The sequence below is a fragment of the Loxodonta africana genome, chromosome 11 (genome assembly GCF_030014295.1).
Source record: "Loxodonta africana isolate mLoxAfr1 chromosome 11, mLoxAfr1.hap2, whole genome shotgun sequence".
NCBI lineage: Eukaryota > Metazoa > Chordata > Mammalia > Proboscidea > Elephantidae > Loxodonta > Loxodonta africana.
Genome location: NC_087352.1, coordinates 85971887 through 85993898, shown reverse-complemented (window position 1 = coordinate 85993898; position 22012 = coordinate 85971887). Strand labels below are relative to the sequence as shown.

The 22012-nt window shown below is 42.1% G+C and overlaps 1 protein-coding gene across 1 annotated transcript in view; it reads left to right on the top strand.

Annotated features, from left to right (window-relative positions):
- LOC111749628 (laminin subunit alpha-3-like) overlaps positions 1 to 16710 on the top strand; it is an 89690-nt gene extending 72980 nt beyond the window's left edge. The window contains exons 9-11 of the mRNA XM_023544155.2: positions 12099 to 12189; positions 14439 to 14570; positions 16640 to 16710. Coding sequence (XP_023399923.2) covers positions 12099 to 12189; positions 14439 to 14570; positions 16640 to 16710 — 294 coding nt within the window. The remainder of the gene's footprint in view (positions 1 to 12098; positions 12190 to 14438; positions 14571 to 16639) is intronic.
- Positions 16711 to 22012: the final 5302 nt, after the last annotated feature.

Sequence of the window (22012 nt, the reverse complement as noted above, 5' to 3'; positions counted from 1 at the left end):
ACTATGCTACCAGGGTTTTCCCTCAACATAAATAAAACAAAAATCTTCACAACTGGACCAATAAGCAACATCATGATAAACGGAGAAAAGATTGAAGTTGTCAAGGATTTCATTTTACTTGGATCCACAGTCAACACCCATGGAAGCAGCAGACAGGAAATCAAAAGACGCATTGCACTGGGGAAATCTGCTGTAACAGACCTCTTTAAAGTGTTGAAGAGCCAAGAAGTCACCTTGAAATCTAAGGTGCGCCTGACTCAAGCCATGGTATTTTTCAATCACGTCATATGTATCTGAAAGCTGGACAATGAATAAGGAAGACCGAAGAATTGATGCCTTTGAATTGTAGTCTCGGCGAAGAATATTGACTATGCCATGGACTGCCAAAAGAACAAACAAATCTGTCATGGAAGAAGCATAACCAGAATGCTCTTTAGAAGCAAGGATGGCGAGACTGCGTCTTACATAGTTTGGACATGTTGTCAGGAAGGATCAGTACCTGGAGAAGGACATCATGCTTGGTAAAGTACAGGGTCAGCAGTAAATAGGAAGACCCTCGAGATGGATTGACACGGTGGCCGCAACAATGAGTTCAAGCGTAACGATTGTGAGCATGGCACAGGACCAGGCAGTATTTTGTTGTGTGTTACATAGGGTCATATAAGTCTGAACCACCTTTATGGCACCTAATAACAACAACAACAGTGAAAATGGAAAGACCCCTGGTGGCGCAGTTGTTAAGTGCTTGCCTGCTAACTGCAAGGTTGGTAGTTTAACCCACCAGCTGCTCCTTGGCAGAAAGATATGGCAGTCTGCTTCCCTAAAGATCACAGCCTTGGAATGGAATTCTAAAAAATGTCAAAGAATCCAAAAGAAGGGAAGAAAGGAGAAACAAAGGAACAAAACACACACACCTTCCCAAAATAAAGGGAGAAACAGAAAAAAAAAATGCAAAAGATAGGCCTAAATCCAACCATATGGATACGTACGTTAAACGTTAATGGACTAAGCACTCCAATTCAAAGGCAGAACTTATCTCTCTTTCTATATATAGACGCTTCCCTGGTTTTGCTTCTGTAGAGAACCCAGCCTAAGACATTTGACCCCACTCCCAGTACCAAATGTCTTAGGCTGGGTTCTCTAGAAAAGCAAAACCAGCAAAGTGCCTGTATGTATGTAGACATATATATGTATATGTGTATATACAATATATATATAGAGAGAGAGCGAGAGAGATTTATATCAAGGAAATGGCTCACGCAGTTGTAGAGGCTGCAAAGTCCCAAGTACCTGGGTCAGGCAGAAGGTCCACATAGCTGCAGGGGCTGGCGAACCCAAGATTGGCAGGTCAGACAACAGGTCTCTAGCTCATAAGCTGTAGAAGCTGACAAATCTCAAGATTGGCAGGTAAGCTGGCAGGCCAGTTGCTCACAGACTGTGGAGGCTGATGAATCCTAAGATCTCTAGGTAAGCGATCAGAGGTCAGATGAACACGAGCCAACTGCAGGATCCAGAGTGAGCAAAAGCCCCGTGAGCCTTGCCAGAAAGTCCTCTTACATTGGATGCAGGCCACACCCCCAAGGAAACTCCGTTTCAACTGACTGGCTTCTCACAGCAGATTCCATCATGGAGGTGATCACAGTATATCAGATCTGGTCATGGAAGTGATTACATCATTATATGACTGCCAAACTACATTATTACTGCCAAACTACTGAGAATCATGGCCCAACCAAGTTAACAAACAACCTTAATGATCAAAGTCCACCCCTTGTCAACTTGGCACCTGTACATGTCTCTGTAAACCATACGTAATCTCTGAATAAAGAGAAATTATATAGTCATACTTGCACCTAACATGATACCACTGAAAACACACTAGCCCTGTTTACATCTTATATTTTATACGTGAAGAAAACACAAATATTTGATGCACACATACAAGGAAGAAATACTTTTAAGAATTATAGTCTTCATTTCTGCAACTGGTCACGTGGTCTTAACTCGTATTTAGAACTACTGTCTTCCTTACCCATTCCATATTCCCTTTGCTTTTTGCAAGTACCTCAGCTGGTTGTGGTCCTTTGCCTGGTGGGGTGACCCAAGTCTTCAGTCTTGAAGGGTCTGGGCCATTAGTAGTCATGTCAGAATTGAGTTGCTGTAATTGTTCATTGACTTTAATCACAGGGCATGGTAGTACTAAGAGATGCCGTAAGGGATCTCCTGCATTACCTTCCATTATGTAATATCAATCCAATTTCCTCTTGGTAATCAGGATCAGTCACACTAGCCAATATGGTAACTCCTGTCTTTGCCATTTGATCCAGAAGCATAAGGAGCCCAAAGTGGCCAAGTGGCATTCTTAACTTCCAGTTCAGTGGAATCAGTGTTTTGTCTCCAGGTAGGAGCATTTCTCCCTTTGGAATTACGACCTCTAGATTCGCAGAGCATAGGGTCCCGGGGACAGGAAGCAAAAATTTTGTGAGTAGGTCACTAAGGGTAATAGTGAATGGTGCCACTCATTGTCCCAGCCTGAGACAGTTGGTGATTAATTTTTCCATCTTGTTAAACAATGCTGTTGAAATTTGGAGAGGGATTGCATTACCTGTAGTTCACTTTGGGTAGATGTCTTAAGCTGCGTTCTCTAGAGAAGCAAAACCAGTAAAGTGTATATGTATGTGTATATATATGTATACAGAGAGAGAGAGAAAGAGAGAGACAGATTTATATCAAGGAAATGGTTCACGTGGTTTTTAGAGACTGTAACATTGCAAGTCATTGGGGGCAGGAAAGAGGCCTTTCCAGATTTCGTGCAGCCGCAGGGGCTGGCAAACCCAGGATTGGCACCCTGGAAAGCAGGGCTGTTGCAGGCTTCTGCTGATTCAAGTAGCTGCAGGGACCGGCGACCCCAAGTTTGGCAGCCTAGAGAACAGGGCTATTGTCGACTGTAAAGATCAATGGATCTCAAGATTGGCAGGCGAGATTGCAGGTAAGCTGCTAGCTCAAGTCCCAAGAACCAGAGGTCAGATGAACAGGAGCCAGCCGCAGGATTTAGAATCAACAAAAGCCCCAGTAGGGACAGCAGGAAGGACTAGGCAGTGGAGGGTGGAGAGATGAAGGCTGAGGGGGCAGTGAGCCACCACAAGCCCCATCCTGCTGGTACCACTCACATCAGATCCCATCATGGGGGTGATCACATATCAAATCTCAACAGGGTAGTGATCACAATATTACATGACTGCCAAAACAGTGAGACTCATGGCCCAGCCAAGATGACACACAACCTTAACCATCACAGTAGAATGGACGTTTTCACAATGTTAAGTCTTCCTATGCATGAGCATGGTATGGTTTTCCATTTATGTAGGTCTCTTTTGGTTTCTTGCCACTAGCGTTTTGTAGTTTTCTTTCATAGGTCTTTTACGTCACTGGTTAGATTTTATCCTAAGTATTTTATCTTTCTAGGGGCTATTATAAATGGTCTTATTTTCCTGATTTCCTTTTTGAAGTTCTCTTTTTTGGTGTATAGGAATCCAACTGATTTTTGTACGTTTATCTTGTATCCTGCTACTTTGCTGAATCTTTCTATTAGTTCCCATAGTTTTCTTGTGGAACCTTTGGGTTTCTCTATGTATAGGATCGTATCATCTGTGAATAGGGATAGTTTTACTTCTTCTTTTCCAATTTGGGTGCACTTTATTTCTTTTTCTTGCCTTATTGCTCTAGCTAGGACTTTCAGCACAATGTTAAATAGGGAACGGTTATAAAGGGCATTCTTATTCCCATTCTCAGGGGGAATGCCTTCAGTGGTAGGCTGGTGGCTCTCTATCCATGGCGGCATAGTGGGGGCTGGCAGGAAGAGGGGGGAGATGGTGTACCCAGTTTGGTGGGAGGTAGAAAGAAAGAGCAAATTTTAAAAAGTAGAAAAAGAAAAAAATGGTGACACGGTGGGGGCCGACAAGTAGGGCAGGGTGGACCCAAGGGCCAGTGTGAAGGGAGGGGAGGTGATGTTCTGGTCTAGATGCGAGAGAGAAAGAAAAGAAAGAAAAAAATTGTGATGTGGTGGGGGCCAGTGGGTGGGGGCAGGGCATGGTTGGGGCAGCAGTAGCCCTATGTGCCAGTGGGTCTCTAGCCACTGGGGTGGGACTTGGGCCTGTGGGAAGGGGGGGAAGGTGGCATATGGGGCTAGTTGGGAGGAAGAATGAAAAGGAAGAAAGAGGAAAAAGTAAAATAAAAAAATAAATAAAAATAAAAAAACTGGTGGTGTGGTAGGGGCTAGTGAGTGAGCGGTAGGGCAGATTCAGGGCTGGTAGGAAGGCGGGGGTGATATAGGGGCTAGGTGGGAGGGAGAAAGAAAAGAAAAAAAAGCAAAAATGGAAAAAAATGGCAGCGCTGTGGGATATGATGGGTGAGGGCAGGGTGTACCCTGGGTGGCAGCAGATTGGTGGCTCTCTAGCCATGGTGGCATGGTGGGGACTGGTGGGAAGGAGATAGGTGGCATACAGGGCTAGGTGGGAGGGAGAAAGAAAAGGAAGAGAGTTCTTGTTGGGAGCTCCATGAACTGTTGCCTTCCCATACTCTGTACAGGGTCACTGCTGGCTGAGTTCCAAGATGGCAACGCTGTCCATATTAGTTGGCAGGGGACCTCCGCTCCATACCTCTCCTTGTTCTCTGTGTTCCTTCAGTTTCTTCTACTATTTGGAGTTTGTCTGGTTATTCATCCCTTCGTTTGATGCTTAGGGTTCCAGGAACGATGTTTGTATCTGTTTTACTTAGTTTTTCAGGTCTTTGCTGTGGAGGAACAGCATAGTGTGTCTGCCAAGGGCACCATGTTGACCCCGTCTCCTCAGACTGCATGCTTTTTACAAGTGCATGTGGTACATTCACCAATATACACCGTGATACAAGCCTGGACCATAATACAAATATAATTACATTGAAAATGATTGAAATCACAGAGTTACAGAGTATGTTTTCTGACCATAATGTAATTAATTAGAAATTAACAGCAATAAAAATTCTAGGAAGACTCTAATATAATCCATGGGTCAAAGAAAAAGCCACAAAGATGAAATCTTAGGAAAGGTTTGTCCCCATTTTTTATTGAGGTAAAATTTACATAACATAATTAGCCATTTAAAAGTGTACAAATAGTGACATTTACACATCCAAAATGTTGTGCAACCACCATCTCTATCTAGATCCAAAACATTTCATCACCGCTAAAGAAAATTCCATACCCATTAAGCAATCACTCTTCATTGCTCCCTCCCTTCAGCCCTGGGCAACCACTAACCTGTCTTCTGTCTTTATCAATTTATCTGTTCTGGGTATTTCATATAGAGGCATACCTCAGAGACATTGAAGGTTTGATTCCAGACCACTGCAATAAAGCAAATCACATGAATTTTCTGGTTTCCCAGGAGCCCTAGCGGCACAGTGGTTAAGAGCTTGGCTGCTAACCACAAGGTTGGCAGTTCGAATCCACGAGCTGCTCCTTGGAAATTCGCGGGTCAGGTCTACTCTGGCCTATAGGGTCGCTATGAGTTGGAACCGACTTGATGGCAGTGGGTTTAATTTTAGTATCGTGTCTGAAGAAATAGGGAGGCCTGGAGAGGGAGAGAGATGAGAGAATGGCCTGTTATTGCAACAGTCAGAACACAGACAACATTTGTAGGTTAAATTCGCCATCTTATATGGGCGTGTTTTGTGGTGCCCCAAAACAATTACAATAGTAACATCAAAGATCACAGATTACCATAACAGATATAATAATAATGAAAAGTTTTGAAATATTGCGAGAATTACGAAAATGTGACACAGAGACATGACATGAGCACATGCTGTGTTGCTCGACACAGAATTGCCACAAACCTTTTGTAAAAATCTCAGTACCTGTCAAGCTCAATAAAGCAAAGCGCAATAAAACAAGGCAGGCCTGTGAATGGAATCATACAACATGTAACCTTTTGTGTCTGTGTTGTTTCATTTAGCATACACATTGCTGCAATTATAGGTACGTCATGCTTTTTGTGACTGAACACTATTCCACTGTATGGATTTACCACATTTTGTTTATCCACTCATCAGTGGATGAACATCTGGGTTGTTTTAACTATTTTGAATGGTGCTGCTATGAACATTCGTGTACAGTATTTGTCTGAATACCTGTTTCAAATTCTTTTGGTATACATCTAAGAATAGAATTCCTGAGTAATTATATGTGTAACTGTTTGGGAAACTATCAAACCATTCATTTCCTAGAAAATATTTTAAATTGAATAATAATGAAAACACAATACATAAAAATTTGTGGGGATATAGCTAAGCAGTACTTAAAGAGAAATTCATAGCTTTAAATGGTTATGTTAGAAAAAAAAGTCTGAAATCAATGACCTAAGATTCCACCTTAAGAAGCTAGAAGAAGAGCAAAGTAGACCCAAATAAGTAGATGAAAGAATAAAGGTAAGAGCAGAGTTCAACTTAAAGAGAAAACAGGGAAACAATAGAGAAAATGAACAAAGCTGATTTTCTGAAAAGGCCAACAAAATGATAAACTCCAGCTATAGTGATCAAGAAGAAAAGATACCACAAATTACCAATATCAAATAAAACAGAGTTTATCACTTCAGCATTGACAACAACCTACATTAGATTAAATGGACAAATTTTTTGAAAACTACAATTTTCTAAAACTGATACAAGATTAGGCAGAACATCTGAATAGCCCTGTATCTGTGAAAGAAATTGAATTCGTTATCAAAACTTTCCCACAAAGAAAATGCCAGGCCCAGATGGTTTCGCTGGTGAATTCTATTAACCATTAAGAAAGAAACAACATCATTCTTAGATTCTTTCAGTAAACCAGAGCTTCGAACCGGTTCATTCCACTATGAACCCCTGCTGAGAATTTTTATTTCCACCCCAGGTGTACTGAATCAGAATATACATTTTAACAAGACCCTCAGATGACTCTTGGGGATCTTGTTAAAATGTAGATTCTGATTCAGTATATCTGGAGTGGCTTCAAGTCCTGCAATAAACAGAGGGGTAGAGAATCTTCCTAATTTATTTGATGAGGCCAGCATAACCTTAATACCAATACATGATAGGTATTACAAAAGAGAAAATTGCTGACCAAATATCCCTCTTGCACATCAAGGGATGTTTAGATAAGTAATTATGGAATAAAGCAAGTATAGTAAAATGTTAATAATAAAGTTTAGGGTAGATAGATATTCACTGTAAAATTTTAAAATTTTGTAATAAAACATCAGGAGAAAAGAGCAAGGAAAGAATAAGGGAAGGAGCACATTTTGGATTGACTCCTTGATTTCTTTCTCTTCAGTGAAACCTTGATGTCCTCTATTGAGATAGAAGATTTCCCATGTTGTTTGAGGCGATGCTTGAAGATATTTTATCTCCATTAACTAAAACAAAGTCTTTAGCCTCTTTCCTGGAGACGTGACTTCTGATCTAAATCATAAGCTGTTTGTCTCCTTAATGCATTGGTCTTACTATTTACAAACCGTTTTTCTCACATAGACACATAGACCACAAACAGCAAAAAGATGGAATCAAGAAGCAGACCAAGTACATATGGCTACATTCTTACTTGCAACAAGTCCCACAAAATGACAGAAAAGATATTTAAAAAGAAAAATGCTCCCTGACTCCAGAATCCATAATAGCATGGAAAAATAAGGCTGTCATCAACAGACTAGGAATCTCAAGAGATTCCAGAAAGACAGAAAGCAGAAACATGTACATGCAGGAGAACACAGCTGTGAGTGCTGAAGTGGTTTGGAGATGCAGCATCCCAAGAAGCAACAGATAGAAGAAATTAACTGGGAAGCTGCATTCAAACCTATAAAACTTCATCGACATTTATAAAAGAAGACCTATATGGAGAGGCATAATGTGTTTCTAGACTCAATATTATAAATATACCATATCTCTGAAATGAATCTGTAAATTCAGTGTGATCAAAATTTGTATTTCAACAGGATTTTAGAATCAGTGACAGCCTGATTCTAAAGTTCTTGCAGAGAAAAGAATAGCTTAGAAAAGATGAACGATTTATGGGAGAAATTTGTCTTTCCTATTTTGTGGAATTTTCAAGAAGTCTCTTTACGTAGGCAAGGTTTTTCTGTTCTTTACTGTTTTTTGGCCATGAGGTTTCCATTCACTTTTACAAAATAAACTCAGTTACTGTCTTAGGCTGGGTTCACTAGAGAAGCAAAACCAGTAAAGCATATATATATATATATGCCAAGTTGACCAGGGGTAGACTGTTATGGTTAAGGTTGTGTGTCAACTGGGGTGGGGCATGATTCTCAGTGGTTTGGCAATTATATAATGATATAGTTTGTGTATATATATGTATGTATATATGTGTGTATGTATATATGAGATGTATTTTGAGGAAATGGCTAACGTGGTTATAGAGGCTGGCAAGTCCTAAGTCCATGCGACAAGCATCAGTCTGGAGGCTTCTCCTGACTCATGTAGCTGCAGGGGCTGACAAACCCAAGATTGGCAGATCAGACGGCAGACTGCTGGCTCACAGGCTGCAGAGGCCAGTGAATTCCAAGATCAGCAGGCAATGCAGTGGGCCATAGGCCCAAGTCCCAAGAACTAGAGGTAGGATGAGGATCCAGAGCGAGCAGAAGCCAGTGAGCTTTGCCAGAACGTCCATGTGTATTGGATTCAGGCCACACCTGTGAGGAAACCTCCCTTAAAACAGATTGGCTGATCACAACAGATCACACCATTTGAGGGATTATATTATATCACAAAATGGAGGATAATTACATCATTACATAACTGCCAAACCACTGAGAATCATGGTCCAGCCCAGTTGACACACAGCCTTAACCGTCACGATTACCATACCATTGGATGTGAAACATGTCTCATTATCTATGAAATATTACAGTATGACTGTAGATTGATAAAAAGAGTTCATGCTGTGAATAAGGCTATATCAAGAAAAATCCTGCCCCAGCCATGGCTGGATATTTTTATCAGACCTAGAGTGCTAAGACCATGTCCTGTTATCATGGCCATTTGCTAACAAATGATGCTTTCGTGGTAAATGAACTAGAAAACTTTATCAAGGAGACTACGGAAAAATATGGAACTTGGTTTTGACTTAGTATCAGACTTCAGAACAAGTTCTAACAATCTAAAAACAAAGTCATGGCCAACTTAATTTTTTATATATTTTTTATAGTGAGTATTATTATACACAATAAATTTTATATGTTGAACAGTTTTACCAAATCAGTTAGGTAGCTGTCTCTTCTCCTGTCTCTCCCTTCTTACCTTCTTAAAAAATAAGATTTTCCCTAATTAGTGCCACTTTCTTCTCCTAAAGACAGTAAGGTGTGATGGTTTATATCCCAAGAGCTGTGAAAATAGCTAAAACAGGTGAGATCAGGTGAGCAGAAGAGTCTAGGTTATTATTTTTACTGTTTGTCACTGTGTAGATCCAGTGGGATGATTCTGTAAGATATGTTCCAGAAGGCACAATAAAGGGAGTCACTGATACCCTGCAAATTCCAAACAGGGGCCATGCGGCAAGTATTGCTAGTGGAGGAGCTCTCTTGGCGGGGGTGGCGGGTAAAGGATGCCCTTCATCAGCAGGAGCTGGAATAGAGGCCGTTTCAGAGAGTTCCTAAGGGGAGGCAAGAAGGAGAATGTTCAGTCACACACACACACACGTGGGAAGGATGGACACTGAGTGACTTCTTGAGGGTCTCATTTTCAGGCCACCCAGCATATCTGTGTTTCTAGATGAGGTCATTCTTGTTCACACATCATATAGTTACTGTGGGTCCGTTACATGTCAGGCACTGGACCAGGCACTGGGGACACTTAGATGAACAGTTATAGTTCCTGCCTCAAGTTCCTTGTCCTAAAGGGAAAGACACATAAAAAAGACATTTCTCTTTCCCCCCTGCCTTTGAGAATCCTTTCCATCCTTTAAGGCCCAACCTAGGTTCCATGTCCCTAGTGCTTGGGGTACACGGGAATGGAAACCAGCAACAGCTTTGTAGCAGTGGTCAAAGAATTGAGATGAGGAAGGGCAGGGGAGAGAGAGAGAGAGAGAAGGAAAAATAAAAACAAACAAATGCAAGTAAGTGAGCAAGGGAGTGATGCGGATTACCTGAAAATTGAAAATCAAAAACCAAAGCCCGTTGCTGTTGAGTCAATTCCGACTTCTAGTGACCCTATAGGACAGAGTAGAACTGCCCCATAGGGTTTCCAAGGAGCGGCTGGTGGATTCGAACTGCTGACCTTTTGGTTTACAGCCAAACTCTTAACCACTGCGCCTAGCACCTTTGAAAGTTCTACTTGGAAGAAACCTGACCTAAGGATTAGTAGAACAGGGCTTGAGACTTCTAGGCAAGCAATCTACAGAAAGTCTCTCTGAGTGGTGGCATTGTGAAGGGAGGAGCTAAGTGTGAGGTGGGCTTACTCTGCATAGATTCCATCAGCACCCACCCCATTCTTGGATAGCTGAGGGTTTCTCATCTTATGTAACAGTGGGTTGTGCAAATGAGACATCAAGCCCCTAATCCTCCTAGCAAGGCTGCTTCCCCAGTCTCTCCAATATAGAAATTTTGGAGTCATCAGTGTCCTTGGTCCTTGACCTGGGCCTTGGTCCGACCATGTCCGTGTTATCTATGGACACAGTGATGCTTGGTCACTCAAGGTGTGGTGCAGGTCCTAGAGAATCACCAGGTATCTGAAGGCCAAGTACAGGCATTATTCCATCTGCAGAGTATTTGTTGCTCTCTCAACTATTTCCCATTCATTGCTGTTCTTTTTGTCTTAGAAATATGACTTGTCTGTGAGAATAGCCTTCTGGAATTTTTTTTCTCACTCAAGTGGCAAGTGCTTCATTAAGTAAATTCTGTGAGGGGGGGAAAGCCTGAACTGCCCACATCAGAGACTTTTTCCTTATTTTCTATCCAATGGGAAAAACTCTACAGCTGGCTGATGTCCTTTCTGTTATGTGTCACAGTGGCAAACAGCAGAGTGGAGGGGTCAGTTAGCATTTAGTGGAAGGGAGGTGAATTACAGATGTTTCTTATTTGCCCATAATGTTTATGCATGCAAATGTGAAGGCAAAGAAATGGCCAGTGAGGTTTTAGACTTTAATGTTAAAATGAATTCAGATTTTAGCCCACAGAACAAGGAGTGGCAGTAATAAAAGCCTGTAGTTAATAAACTCATCTGAAACTGGGGTAAGGATACAAAAAAGGCCTTTGTTCTCCCCTCTGTCTTTCTATGCAGACTCTTGTGTGGGTCAAAGTGTGTTGTATTTGTTCTTTTAACTTCCCATTGCCTTTCCTTTCATTAATGAAAGAACACTGGTTTCCTAGTTATTGCCAAATTGGAGAGAGCAAGCCAGGACTCAGCTAAATTAATGATGTATAGTTCTTGGGAACTGATGATGCGTGTTGGGTAATTTAATTTTGAGGCAATTACAAGCATTAACTATGAAATATAAAAGGCTGCCTCGTATTGTACTTTAAAATGAGCTCTGTATATGAGACTCATGTCTACTTTTTCCATTCATGTAATAGAAATGTTTTGGAAAATGGTTTCATGACTAAAGCGCAGATGAAATTAGAATGAGAGAAGAGGATCTGTCTGTGCTATTTCTTCCCAAATTGGAGAAGATATTAATATGCACATGACCCTTTATTCTTTGAGTTAAACCCAAATATGACTGATCCATTCCTTGGTTCTTTGGAATGAAGCTATGGGGTATAGTCCTCTTGAATTTTTTTCTCACTCCAATGGCAGGTGCCTCATTAAGCAAATTCTGTGGTAGAGAGGAAAGCCTGAGCCGCCCAGTCTGTTGCAATGGGAAAAAATTCCAGAGCCAAAGTTAAGCTGATGTCCTGTGGTAAATCTTATAGTCTCGTGGTCAAGATCAGTGCTTGTTATTTTTTTAGTGACTTTGAAATTACAATTATATATGACAAAATTATACCTGCATAAGCTTATTTCACTGGATGAATAGCACAATCTAAGGACTTCTCTAGTACTTTCTTCTAAGTTTTTTTTTTCTTTCTTTCTAGCATAACACAGCTGGTGTAAACTGTGAATCGTGTGCTAAGGGTTATTACCGCCCTCATGGTGTTCCAGTTGACGCCCCCCATGGCTGTATCCGTAAGTTTCATTTCTGCTTGGTGTATCTGAGACTGGGATCACTGCTTCAGGGGGCCCATCAGGTTAAATTCTGATTGGATAGTAATTCCCTTCATTCCCTGTCTTCGTATTATTGGTTCTGCCCCTTATGAGCCTCAGGCAGTGACATAATCTCTCCAAGCCTCAGATTTCTTATATATAAATAGAAGTGATACCCCTGGAAAGATTGCCCTCAGATCACCTTTAAACCAAAAACCCCCTGAGCTCTTCTTAAAACCAAACAGTAATTTAGCTTAACTAGGGGGAAAAAAAGTCAGCCTTGAGCATTATGTTCTTTTACGAACTGTATGTTATCAAATTGACAGCAGCAACTTGAAAGATTAGATAGGAACCTTAGCTGGGCAGTGAGTTTATGTTAATGGGGAAGGAACAACTCAGAAAAGGAGGGTGAGAATGTTGCACAACTTGAAGAATGTGATCAATGTCACTGAATTGTACATGTATGTTTTGCTGTGTATATTCTCAACAACAACAACAACAAAAATGAAGTGATAATACATTTCTTAAGATTATGTGAAGTGCCATCAAAAGCATCTAGGAAAACACTCAGTGGTGAGCCTGGCACATAAAACAAAAAAACAAAAAAAACATAGTAGGCCATAAAGTTTCTCCATTTTCTGCTGTTTCGACATTTCTAGGGTCTCTGATAGTTACGTAGTTTGTCAGAATTAGCATCAAGACAACATAGTAATGATTTTACAAGGACTTAATAATAGTCATTTAAACTGGTTTATTGAGCACTTGCTATATGCAAAAAAGGCATTGACTAAGTACTTTCAAAGATGTCTTATTTAATTATCACAACAAACCTAGGACACTGTACTATTCTCATTTTAGATATGGGGAAGCTGAAGAAGGGGTCTGAGTACTGAAATATTTTCCCTAGGTCCCAGAACAACTAAATGGTAGGCCCAGGGAACAGCTGATATCTCTCTGTTGCCACTCTACCATACCACATTTGTTACACAGAAAAGTGCCATTGCTCTTCCCCTGTGGAAATACTGGTCATAGCCGAGATTATGGACTTTGGCCTTTATGTAATCCACAACCTACTTAATACCTGGTTCTCTGGTTGTCACAGTTGGAAAACAATTCTAGTTCTTAACTTGGCCTCTGTTCCTATGATCCCCACCCCCTGCCCCCAAATTCATTCATCATATCATTTGAGGACATTGAAGCCCATGGACTGTCAAAATTTTGACTTGTCTCTCTCTCTAGGGCAGCCTTAGTTGTTGAAAATTGTGTTCCCGCTTTTCTTCCCTCTTCCACATCATCCAACAAGTATGTCCATCACTTCTCTCAGGCCCACAAAGAATAGTCCTTGGCAAAGGAAAACAGGACTTTGTGAATGTGCCTCGCTAGGAACCACACTTTTTCATCATTTTTCTAATTTCTGTCTTCTTCAGTGTAATGTTCCCACAGAGGTGTTAAAGGCTTAGCAATAAAGATCTCCAGGACACATAAATTCTAAACAAATTAAGTGAAGGATCCCAGGAGATGCTAGGCTGGGGGAGGCTTGATGCTCACCCTTCTCCAGGCCCCCAGTCCCTCACAGGAAATGCACTCAGATGAGCTATGGCTCTGTGTTCCCTGTCCAGGGTGAGGACCTGCCCAGTCATGGAAAACCACAAATGAGGATTTACCAAGTTTCTAATATCCCAGCTATGTGGCTCTGAAATGCAAGCCTCATAATCCTGTTTGGTTGCAAAAATGGCCTTCAGGAAGCTATGTCACTTGGATCTAACATTGGGCTATGGGTGCAATCTTGCCATGCTGTCTACAGGTCACATATCAACGTTGAGCAACCCCACACTTGTGGGAGCATCACAACTGTGTAAGGATGACCACGTGTGGATGTTCAGTGTTGGTCCTTGGGGAGAAGGGGCTGTGTCCAGTGACCCACCAGGACCTATATCCCCACCTTTCTGGTTTAGGTTTATGCAGGCTTGCCTCTTACCCAGGCTGCTGGGCAATGCTAAATGTAGTGAATTACCTTCTCAAGAACTTCTCATCGAAGCTCATTTCTGAGGCCCCATGAGATTCAGCCAACGAGGACCATCAATTAGGAGCAAAGTGGAAAACAACCCAGACCCCTTCAAGAATAACTGTAGAGGCATGATAAATATTAAACATCGCCCAAGGAGTATTGGGTCATGTTTGTCTTAAGTGCAGTGAAGGGTATATCTGTTGAGCACTTGGATTTCTCTCAGCTTGCAGCTGTAACCCTGAACAAGCGGATGGCTGTGAGCAGGGCTCGGGCCGCTGTTACTGCAAGCCAAACTTCCATGGAGACAACTGTGAGGAGTGTGCAGTTGGATATTACAGTTTCCCGTTTTGCTTAAGTAAGTACATGCTGCAGAACGACAGGCTTCCCTTCTTGTTCCATAGCTGGGCTTTGTGCACTGAGACCTGGGGACTTTTCGGCAGGTTGGGGTGGAGGCGGCAGAAGTGGGGTCAGGTAGCTTGTATATATGTGAAAGCATTTCCAAAAATTTGGAATACAAACTTTGCATGTTTTCTAGTTTATTTAGGGACCCTGGTGGCACCCTGCTAACCAAAAGGTTGGCGGTTCAAACCCACCAACGACTCTGTGGGGAAAAGATGTGGCAGTCTGCTTCTGTAAAGATTACAGCCTAGGAAACCCTATGTGGAAGCTCTACTCTGTCTTTTAGGGTCACTATGAGTCAGAATTGACTCCACAGCAACAGGTTTGGTTTGGTTTTATAGTTTACTTGGAGTGCCTGGGTAGCGTAAACGGTTAAGCACTTGACGACTAATTAGAAGGTTGGCAGTTTGAACCCACCTGGAGGTGCCTTGGAAGACAGATCTGAGTCTGAAAGGTCACAGCCTTGAAAACCCTATGGAGTAGCTCTACTTTGCGTGCATGGGTTACCGTGAGTCAGAATCGACTTGATGGCAACCAGCAACAACAACCTAGTTTTATTTATCTCCAAAGGATTAAGTTATACTCTAGAAAATGCTATTTCAATAGGTCAAAAGGATCAAATATTGGCAATTTCAACTTAATAGAAACCCATGTGCGAAATTTCTCTCCATAGGTAGAAGAGCTTTTATGGGCTTCTAAATTTTTGTTTATATACAAATAATGTGTTATAATTTGGGTGGCCAGGTGTATGTGCTTCTTATTCCCTATTGTACAATGGGCCGAGTTATCATGGGCCTGCACCTCCACCCACTGCAGTGATTGAAGTGACCACCCCTGCATCTCAGAGAAAAATACAGAGATCAGCCAGAAGCACTATGCAACATGAAGCAGAAAAACAAAAACAGCCAACCAAACCAGCCGCCATTCAGTTAATTCTGACTCGTGGCAACCCCACGTGTTGCAGAGTAGAGCTGTGCTTCATAGGATTTTCAAGGCTGTGACCTTTCAGAAGCAGATCACCAGGCCTTTCTTCTGAGGCACCTCTAGGTAGGTTTGAACTGCCAACCTTTCAGTTAGTAGTCCAGTGCTTAACTATTTGCGTCGCCCAGGGCCTCCTACGTGAAACAGAAGAGGGTATGAAATTAGCTATGCAAATGATGACATTTCAGGGTTCTGTTTATACTGCAACACTGTAAAAACTGCACATTTATGTTAGAACACCAACACATTGGCTAAGAAGAGAGCTCCCCCTCTCACTGCAATATTAGTTTTTGCCCATCCAACTCTTCACAACTCCTGCAGATCAATCATGGGAATGTTCTGTTGGGATGAATTGTGGGCATGTGGGGTCAGGACTCTCGTGAATTAAGTGGCTGTATATCAGGGCATACCTGCTGACCCAGGGTAATTACTAGAATAGCTCCCACTTCCACTCTCAGGAGTGTCCTCGTTTGGCTGTTGTATTAGTGATCACCTTATATTGAAAGGAACCAGTGTTTTAAGCCCAAATCGGATGACACTGCATGGTGACTTAATTAGAATCTGTGACTATTGGATAGGGCCTGAGCAAAACTTGGATTTACCTTTTTTAATGAAAAAAGAAACCTGAAGGGATTTTATGGCATAAATACAATTTCACAGAAAACATTTGAAAGAAAATATTTTTAAAAAGTTATTCTCAATTTTACATTAAAAAAAAAAATAAAGGTGTTAATGAAGCCAAGCCCATAGTGTAGTGGGAAACAGGCCATGTTTTAAGCCTAAATACGATGAGGATTGGATTTCTGAGCTATTGTGAGCACAAAAATCCATTTCTTTTCATTAATCTACAAATCAAAACCCCTGACCAATCCTGGCTTCAGTTATTGGACGCTTGAAATAGAACATTGCCTTTCTTTAAATTAGTCTCTGCCTGTTACTTTGCACGAAGTTAGAGAGGGCTTTTTCCTAGTTCAGGGAATTTAATGTTTGACAATACTGTCTCATTAACCATTTTTTGTATTTGTTAATAAACTATTTTTATAGGAATTCCCATTTTTCCTGTTTCTACTCCCAGTCCTGAAGATCCAGTAGCAGGAGATATAAAAGGCAAGTAACCTCTCTTTTGGTTTAAAGTCAATGAAAATGCTAGGCGTGGTGTTCTTTTCTTATTTCCTATGTGCACTGCTATGTCCAGGTCAATCCCTCCTTACTAGAGCATGGTGGGTCCGTTGCAGGGGCACCCGACTGAGCTCCTCACCTCCGTCATTCTCTATTCCCTTCTAGCTTTTGTAATGGCGTTACCTGGTTAAGGAAACTACACAGAGCTGGGATTACATCACCACCCTGCCCCAAAAGCTTCAGTGCCTGCTGGCTGTCTTATTTAAAAACAACCACCACCACCAAAAAAAAAAAAAAACTGGTCACCATTGAGCTGACTTCAACGTGTGGTGACCCCATGTATGTCAGAGTAGAATGTGTGCTTCATTTCAGTGACTGATTTTTCTGAAGTAGATCACCAGGCCTTCTTCTGAGGTGCCTCTGGGTGGGCTCAAACCTCTAACTTTTTGGTTAGCAACTGGGTGCGTTAACTGTTTGCACCACCCAGGGAACTGTACTATCTTATTTAGGACCCCTGAAAGCAGACTTTGAGAAAGGAACTGAGTGTAAGTTGTTTCTTTGGGAGGTGATCCCAGGAAAGGATCAGTAAAGGAGTGTGTCAGGGGGTGAAGGGAGCCATTATAAAGGCTCATCAGCGAGCTAGGCACTACTAGGATGAACGGAGCTCCAGCCCTCTGGGCAACTCCAGGAGACAGTTTAGAACTTGCTCAGAGTTATCCCAGCTGAAGGGGTAACTTCAGCTCTCTGCCATCGCTGGAGGACTGCTTCTGGGCTGGGAACTCTTGGGCACTTCCAGCTTGGCCTGCAGGAAGGTGGAGGAGCTTCTGCAGCCAGAAAAAGACCCTGGGCAGAGAGTAGCAGGGGAGGGGAGTGGCTAGAGGATGTGAGTGCCACACCTACCACCTAATCGTTCATTCTACAGCTATTTCATGATCTCCTTTTGGATCATGAAATGAGCTGGAATCAACTCCGTGGCAATGGATTTTTTATTATGTGCAAGGAGCCCTGGTGCTGCAGTGGCTAAGAGCTTGGCTGCTAACTGAAAGGTTGGCTGTTTGAACCCACCAGCCACTCTGCAGAAGAAAGATGTGGCAATCGTTCCTGTAATGATTACAGCCTAGGAAACCCTATGGGGCAGTTCTGCTCTGTCCTATAGGGTTGCTATGAGTTGGAATCAAGTCTATGGCAGCAGGTTAGGTTTTTGGTTTGAATTATGTGCAAAACGTCCCTGGGTAGTGCAAATGGTTTGCTCTTGACTACTAAGCTAAAGGTTGGAGGCTCCAACCCACCCAGTGGTGCTGCAGAAGAAAGGCCTGGCAATCTGCCTCCATATAGGTTACAGCCAAGAAAACCCTATGGAATAGTTATACTCTGTACCACATAGGGTCACTGTGAGTCGGAATTGACTTGATGGCAACTGGTGGTTACTATATTGAAAATGAATTGTAGGGGAAGAAGAGAAGAAACAGATAAACCTGCTAGGAAGCTGTTACAATAACTTATGAGAAAGAGACAATGGGGGCTTGGACCAGGGGGGTGTGCACAGAGGTGATGAGATGTGGGTAGATCGTGGATATTATCTGAAGGTAGAACTGACAGGATTTGTGATAAATGGCTGCACTGGAAGTGGACTGTGAAAGAAAGAGAGATCCCTGGGTGTGGCCCCAAGGCTTTTGGATTGAGGAAAGAGAAGGATGAAGCTGCCATTTATTGAAGCAGGGAAGACCTTAAAAGAAGGGAAAAACATCCATGGTGGGGCAGGAGGATGCAGTGGTGGGAGCCTGTGGAAGTTCCCTTCTGGCTGCTACTTTGTTCTCTGTGAAATAAGAAGCAAGGTCAGAGGAAGAAAGTGAGGATGGAGGAGGAGGTGTTGGCGTGGAGGAGAGAGAAGGTATGAAAGAGACGCGCCGGAAGGTTGGGAGGGAGTGAGTGAGGGAAATGTCACAGGGCTGCTGGGCAGCGCGGAGGTCAGTGGCCTTGAATGTGATTAAACAATGACGCTGTTCTTCAGCATTTGAAGTCACACCGTGACTCGGCTTACCTTCCTTTCCTTATTTCCTCCTTCTCCCTACCCTTACCTGAGTCCTCTGATCAAGCCCTGGTGCTATGCGTTATTGATGTGGGGTATTGTGCTTTCATCAGACATTTGGTCCCTGCAGGACGGAAGCTGTGCTTGACTTGGCTAGACATCCCCACAGTGCCCACCATGGTATCCTGCCCATAGTGGGTACCAGCCGATGTTTCCTTAAATGTTTGTTAACTGACTTAGAATGGAACTAAGTTTTAGAGACCTGATTACAACACACATCTCTGATTTTCCTCGGCAAGCATGTTTTAGATCTGCTATTTATGGTCTGTTTACAGCAATCCGTTTTTTATTCAGTTGCTTTTCCCCCAGAAGTAGACTAGTGGTGACTTCGGGAAAAGAAATTTAATTGAACTTGAAGGGAAGTTTAGAAGTCTCTTAGAAAATGTTAGAGAAATGTTTCCAGACACAAGGAAAAGAAGTTTCAATTAGTGCAATTAGATTTATTTGGGAATTTGAATGCCCAGATAATCCACTTCAATCTGACCTTCTGTTCATGGATTTTAAAAATATTCTTTTGGGTCCTAACTTTTGGAAGAGGATATTAGAAACACTAATATCTCAACTGCCAGGGTAAGAAAATACACAATGCTGGACAATACTGGGCATTCCCCCCTCCCCACCACCTCTGAGAATTTTAATTTTTAAAGGCCTATTGATGCTTTCATGACCTCTAGTAGAGTGGGTGTGTTTTAGAATCCCTTGCTTTTTCAAAATATCAATTCCTGTGTATCACCCCAGATCTACTGGGATAAAGCCCAGGCTTGTATTTTGAACAAGTTTTCCAGATAGTTCTAATGTATGTCTCTTGTTAAAAACCACTCTTCATCCATCTAAGGTCACCTATCTTTGACAAGGGCCCAAAGTCAAATAGGGTAAAGACAGTCTTTAACAAATGGTGCTGGCAAAACTGGATGTCCATCTGCAAAAAAATATAACAGGACTCATATCTCACATCATACACAAAAACTAATTCAAAATGGATCAAAGACCTAAATATAAAGCTGCAAACTATAAAGTTCACAGAAGAAAAAATAGGATCAATGCTAGAGGCCCTAATACACAGCATTAATAGGATACAAACCATAACTAAGAACATAAAAATTCCAGAAGATAAGCTAGATAACTGGGATCTTCTAAAAATTAAACACGCTCATCAAAAGACTTCACCAAAAGAAAAAAGAGAACGTACAGAGTAATTTTTGGCTATTACAAATCTGACAAAGGTCGAATCTCTAAAATCTATAGGAAAATCCAACACCTCTGCAACAAAAAGACAAATAATCCAATTAAAAAACGGGCAAAGAAAATGAATAGACACTTCACCAAAGAAGACTCTGAGGTGGCTAACAGACACAGGAAATGGTCTTGATCACTAGCCATTAGAGAAATGCAAATCAAAACCACAATGAGATACCATCTCACCCTGGCATTACTGGCACAAATTTAAAAAACCAGGAAATAAATGTTGGAGAGGCTGCAGAGGGAGATTGGAACTCTTATGCACTGCTGGTGGGAATGTGAAATGGTACAACTATTCTGGAAAACAATATGGCGCTTCCTTAGAAAGCTAGAAATACCATAGGATCCAGCAGTCCCACTCCTAGGAATATATCCTAGAGAAATAAGAACCAACACACAAATAGACGTATGCACACCCATGTTCATTGCAGCATTGTTCACAATAGCAAAGAGATGGAAACGACCTAGGTGCCCATCAACAGATGAATGTATAAACAAACTTTGGTACATACACACAATGGAGTCCTTTGCAACGATAAAGAACAAAGATGAATCTGCGAAGCATCTTACAACGTGGATGAATCTCAAGGGCATTATGCTGCGTGAAATCAGTCAGTCACGAAAGGACGAGTATTGTATGAGACCACTATTATAAAAACTCACGAAAATGTTTACACATAAAAAGAAACAATCTTTGATGGATACGAGGGATTGGAGGGGTGGGCATTGAAAAACGCTAACTAGACAATAGCTAAGTGGTAACTCTGGTGAAGGGTAAGACAGTACATAATACTGGGGAAGCCAGCACATCTTGTCCAAGGCAAGGTCGTGGATGCTCTTAAGAGAAACAAACAAAAGAAAAGAATGGGGGAAAAGACACAGAAGTTAAGATGAAACAAAAGAACAGAATAGTTTTGCAGATCATATGACTCCAGATATTATTAGGGTTTTCTGGGTTCAAGTGATCAGCTGTATCTATTTAAGATTTACTGTTGGAAAGTCAATGTATAATACATACATTTTCAAGGGCTCCTTTTCAAAACGACAGCATACCCAAAGCATACACTGTAAGAGGGACACTTGCCCACGGTCATGCTTTCTGTCCCACTTAATTCCTCCAAGTTCAATGAGCAGTGACGAGCAAAATCAGCGGTAAGAAAGACTATATTTTTGGTTGCCATCGAGTCGATTCCGACACACGGTGACCTTTCGGAAGAAGATCACCAGGCCCATCTTTCAACGTGCCTCTGTGTGGGTCCGAACCGTCAACCTTTCAACTAGTAGTCGAGCGCTTAACCATTGACACCACCTAGGCACTCCGCAAGATGAACTGCAGGTGCTTACTTAGTCAAGCAGATTGAGTCTGGGATGATTATGTAAAGCAGCCCCTTTGGCCTGAAGACATGGATGCCCAGTTTTATTCCTTGAGGAGGATTCTTGACAAATATCAAGAAAAGTTTCTGCCTCCCCCGCCCCCACCCCAATCACTTTGTAAGGAGGAGCTACTTGTCACTGCCAGCGTTTTGAGGTCAGTGTTGTTGGGGTGGGGACATGCTAGCAACGAGAACTCTGAGAGGCTGGGGCAGCGGCTGCTGTGTCATGCTTGGCTGGCCGTGTTCCCTGTCCAGGCTGGGAATTTCATCTGCCTGGTAAAGTGGGGCAGCCATTGTTGGCTTGGAGACTCGCAGATAAGGCTTAGAGATGGTCAGACGAATTCTGATATCTCAGATATATTACCTACTCTGTCTAGGTGCCAATGAAATAGAATTTCAGGAATGGTGTTTACCAAGGAGAATTGTACTCTGGAATAGTTAGCATATTTTTCATTCATTAAACTTTTAAGTGTTTACTCTGTACTAGGTGCTGCCAAAGCAACTGCTTGCTACACGCTCCCTGCCCCCAGAGAGCTCCCAGTCCTATGGGAGACACGGACAGGTAGCGAGTTATGACGGCAGGTATTAAGTGCTGTG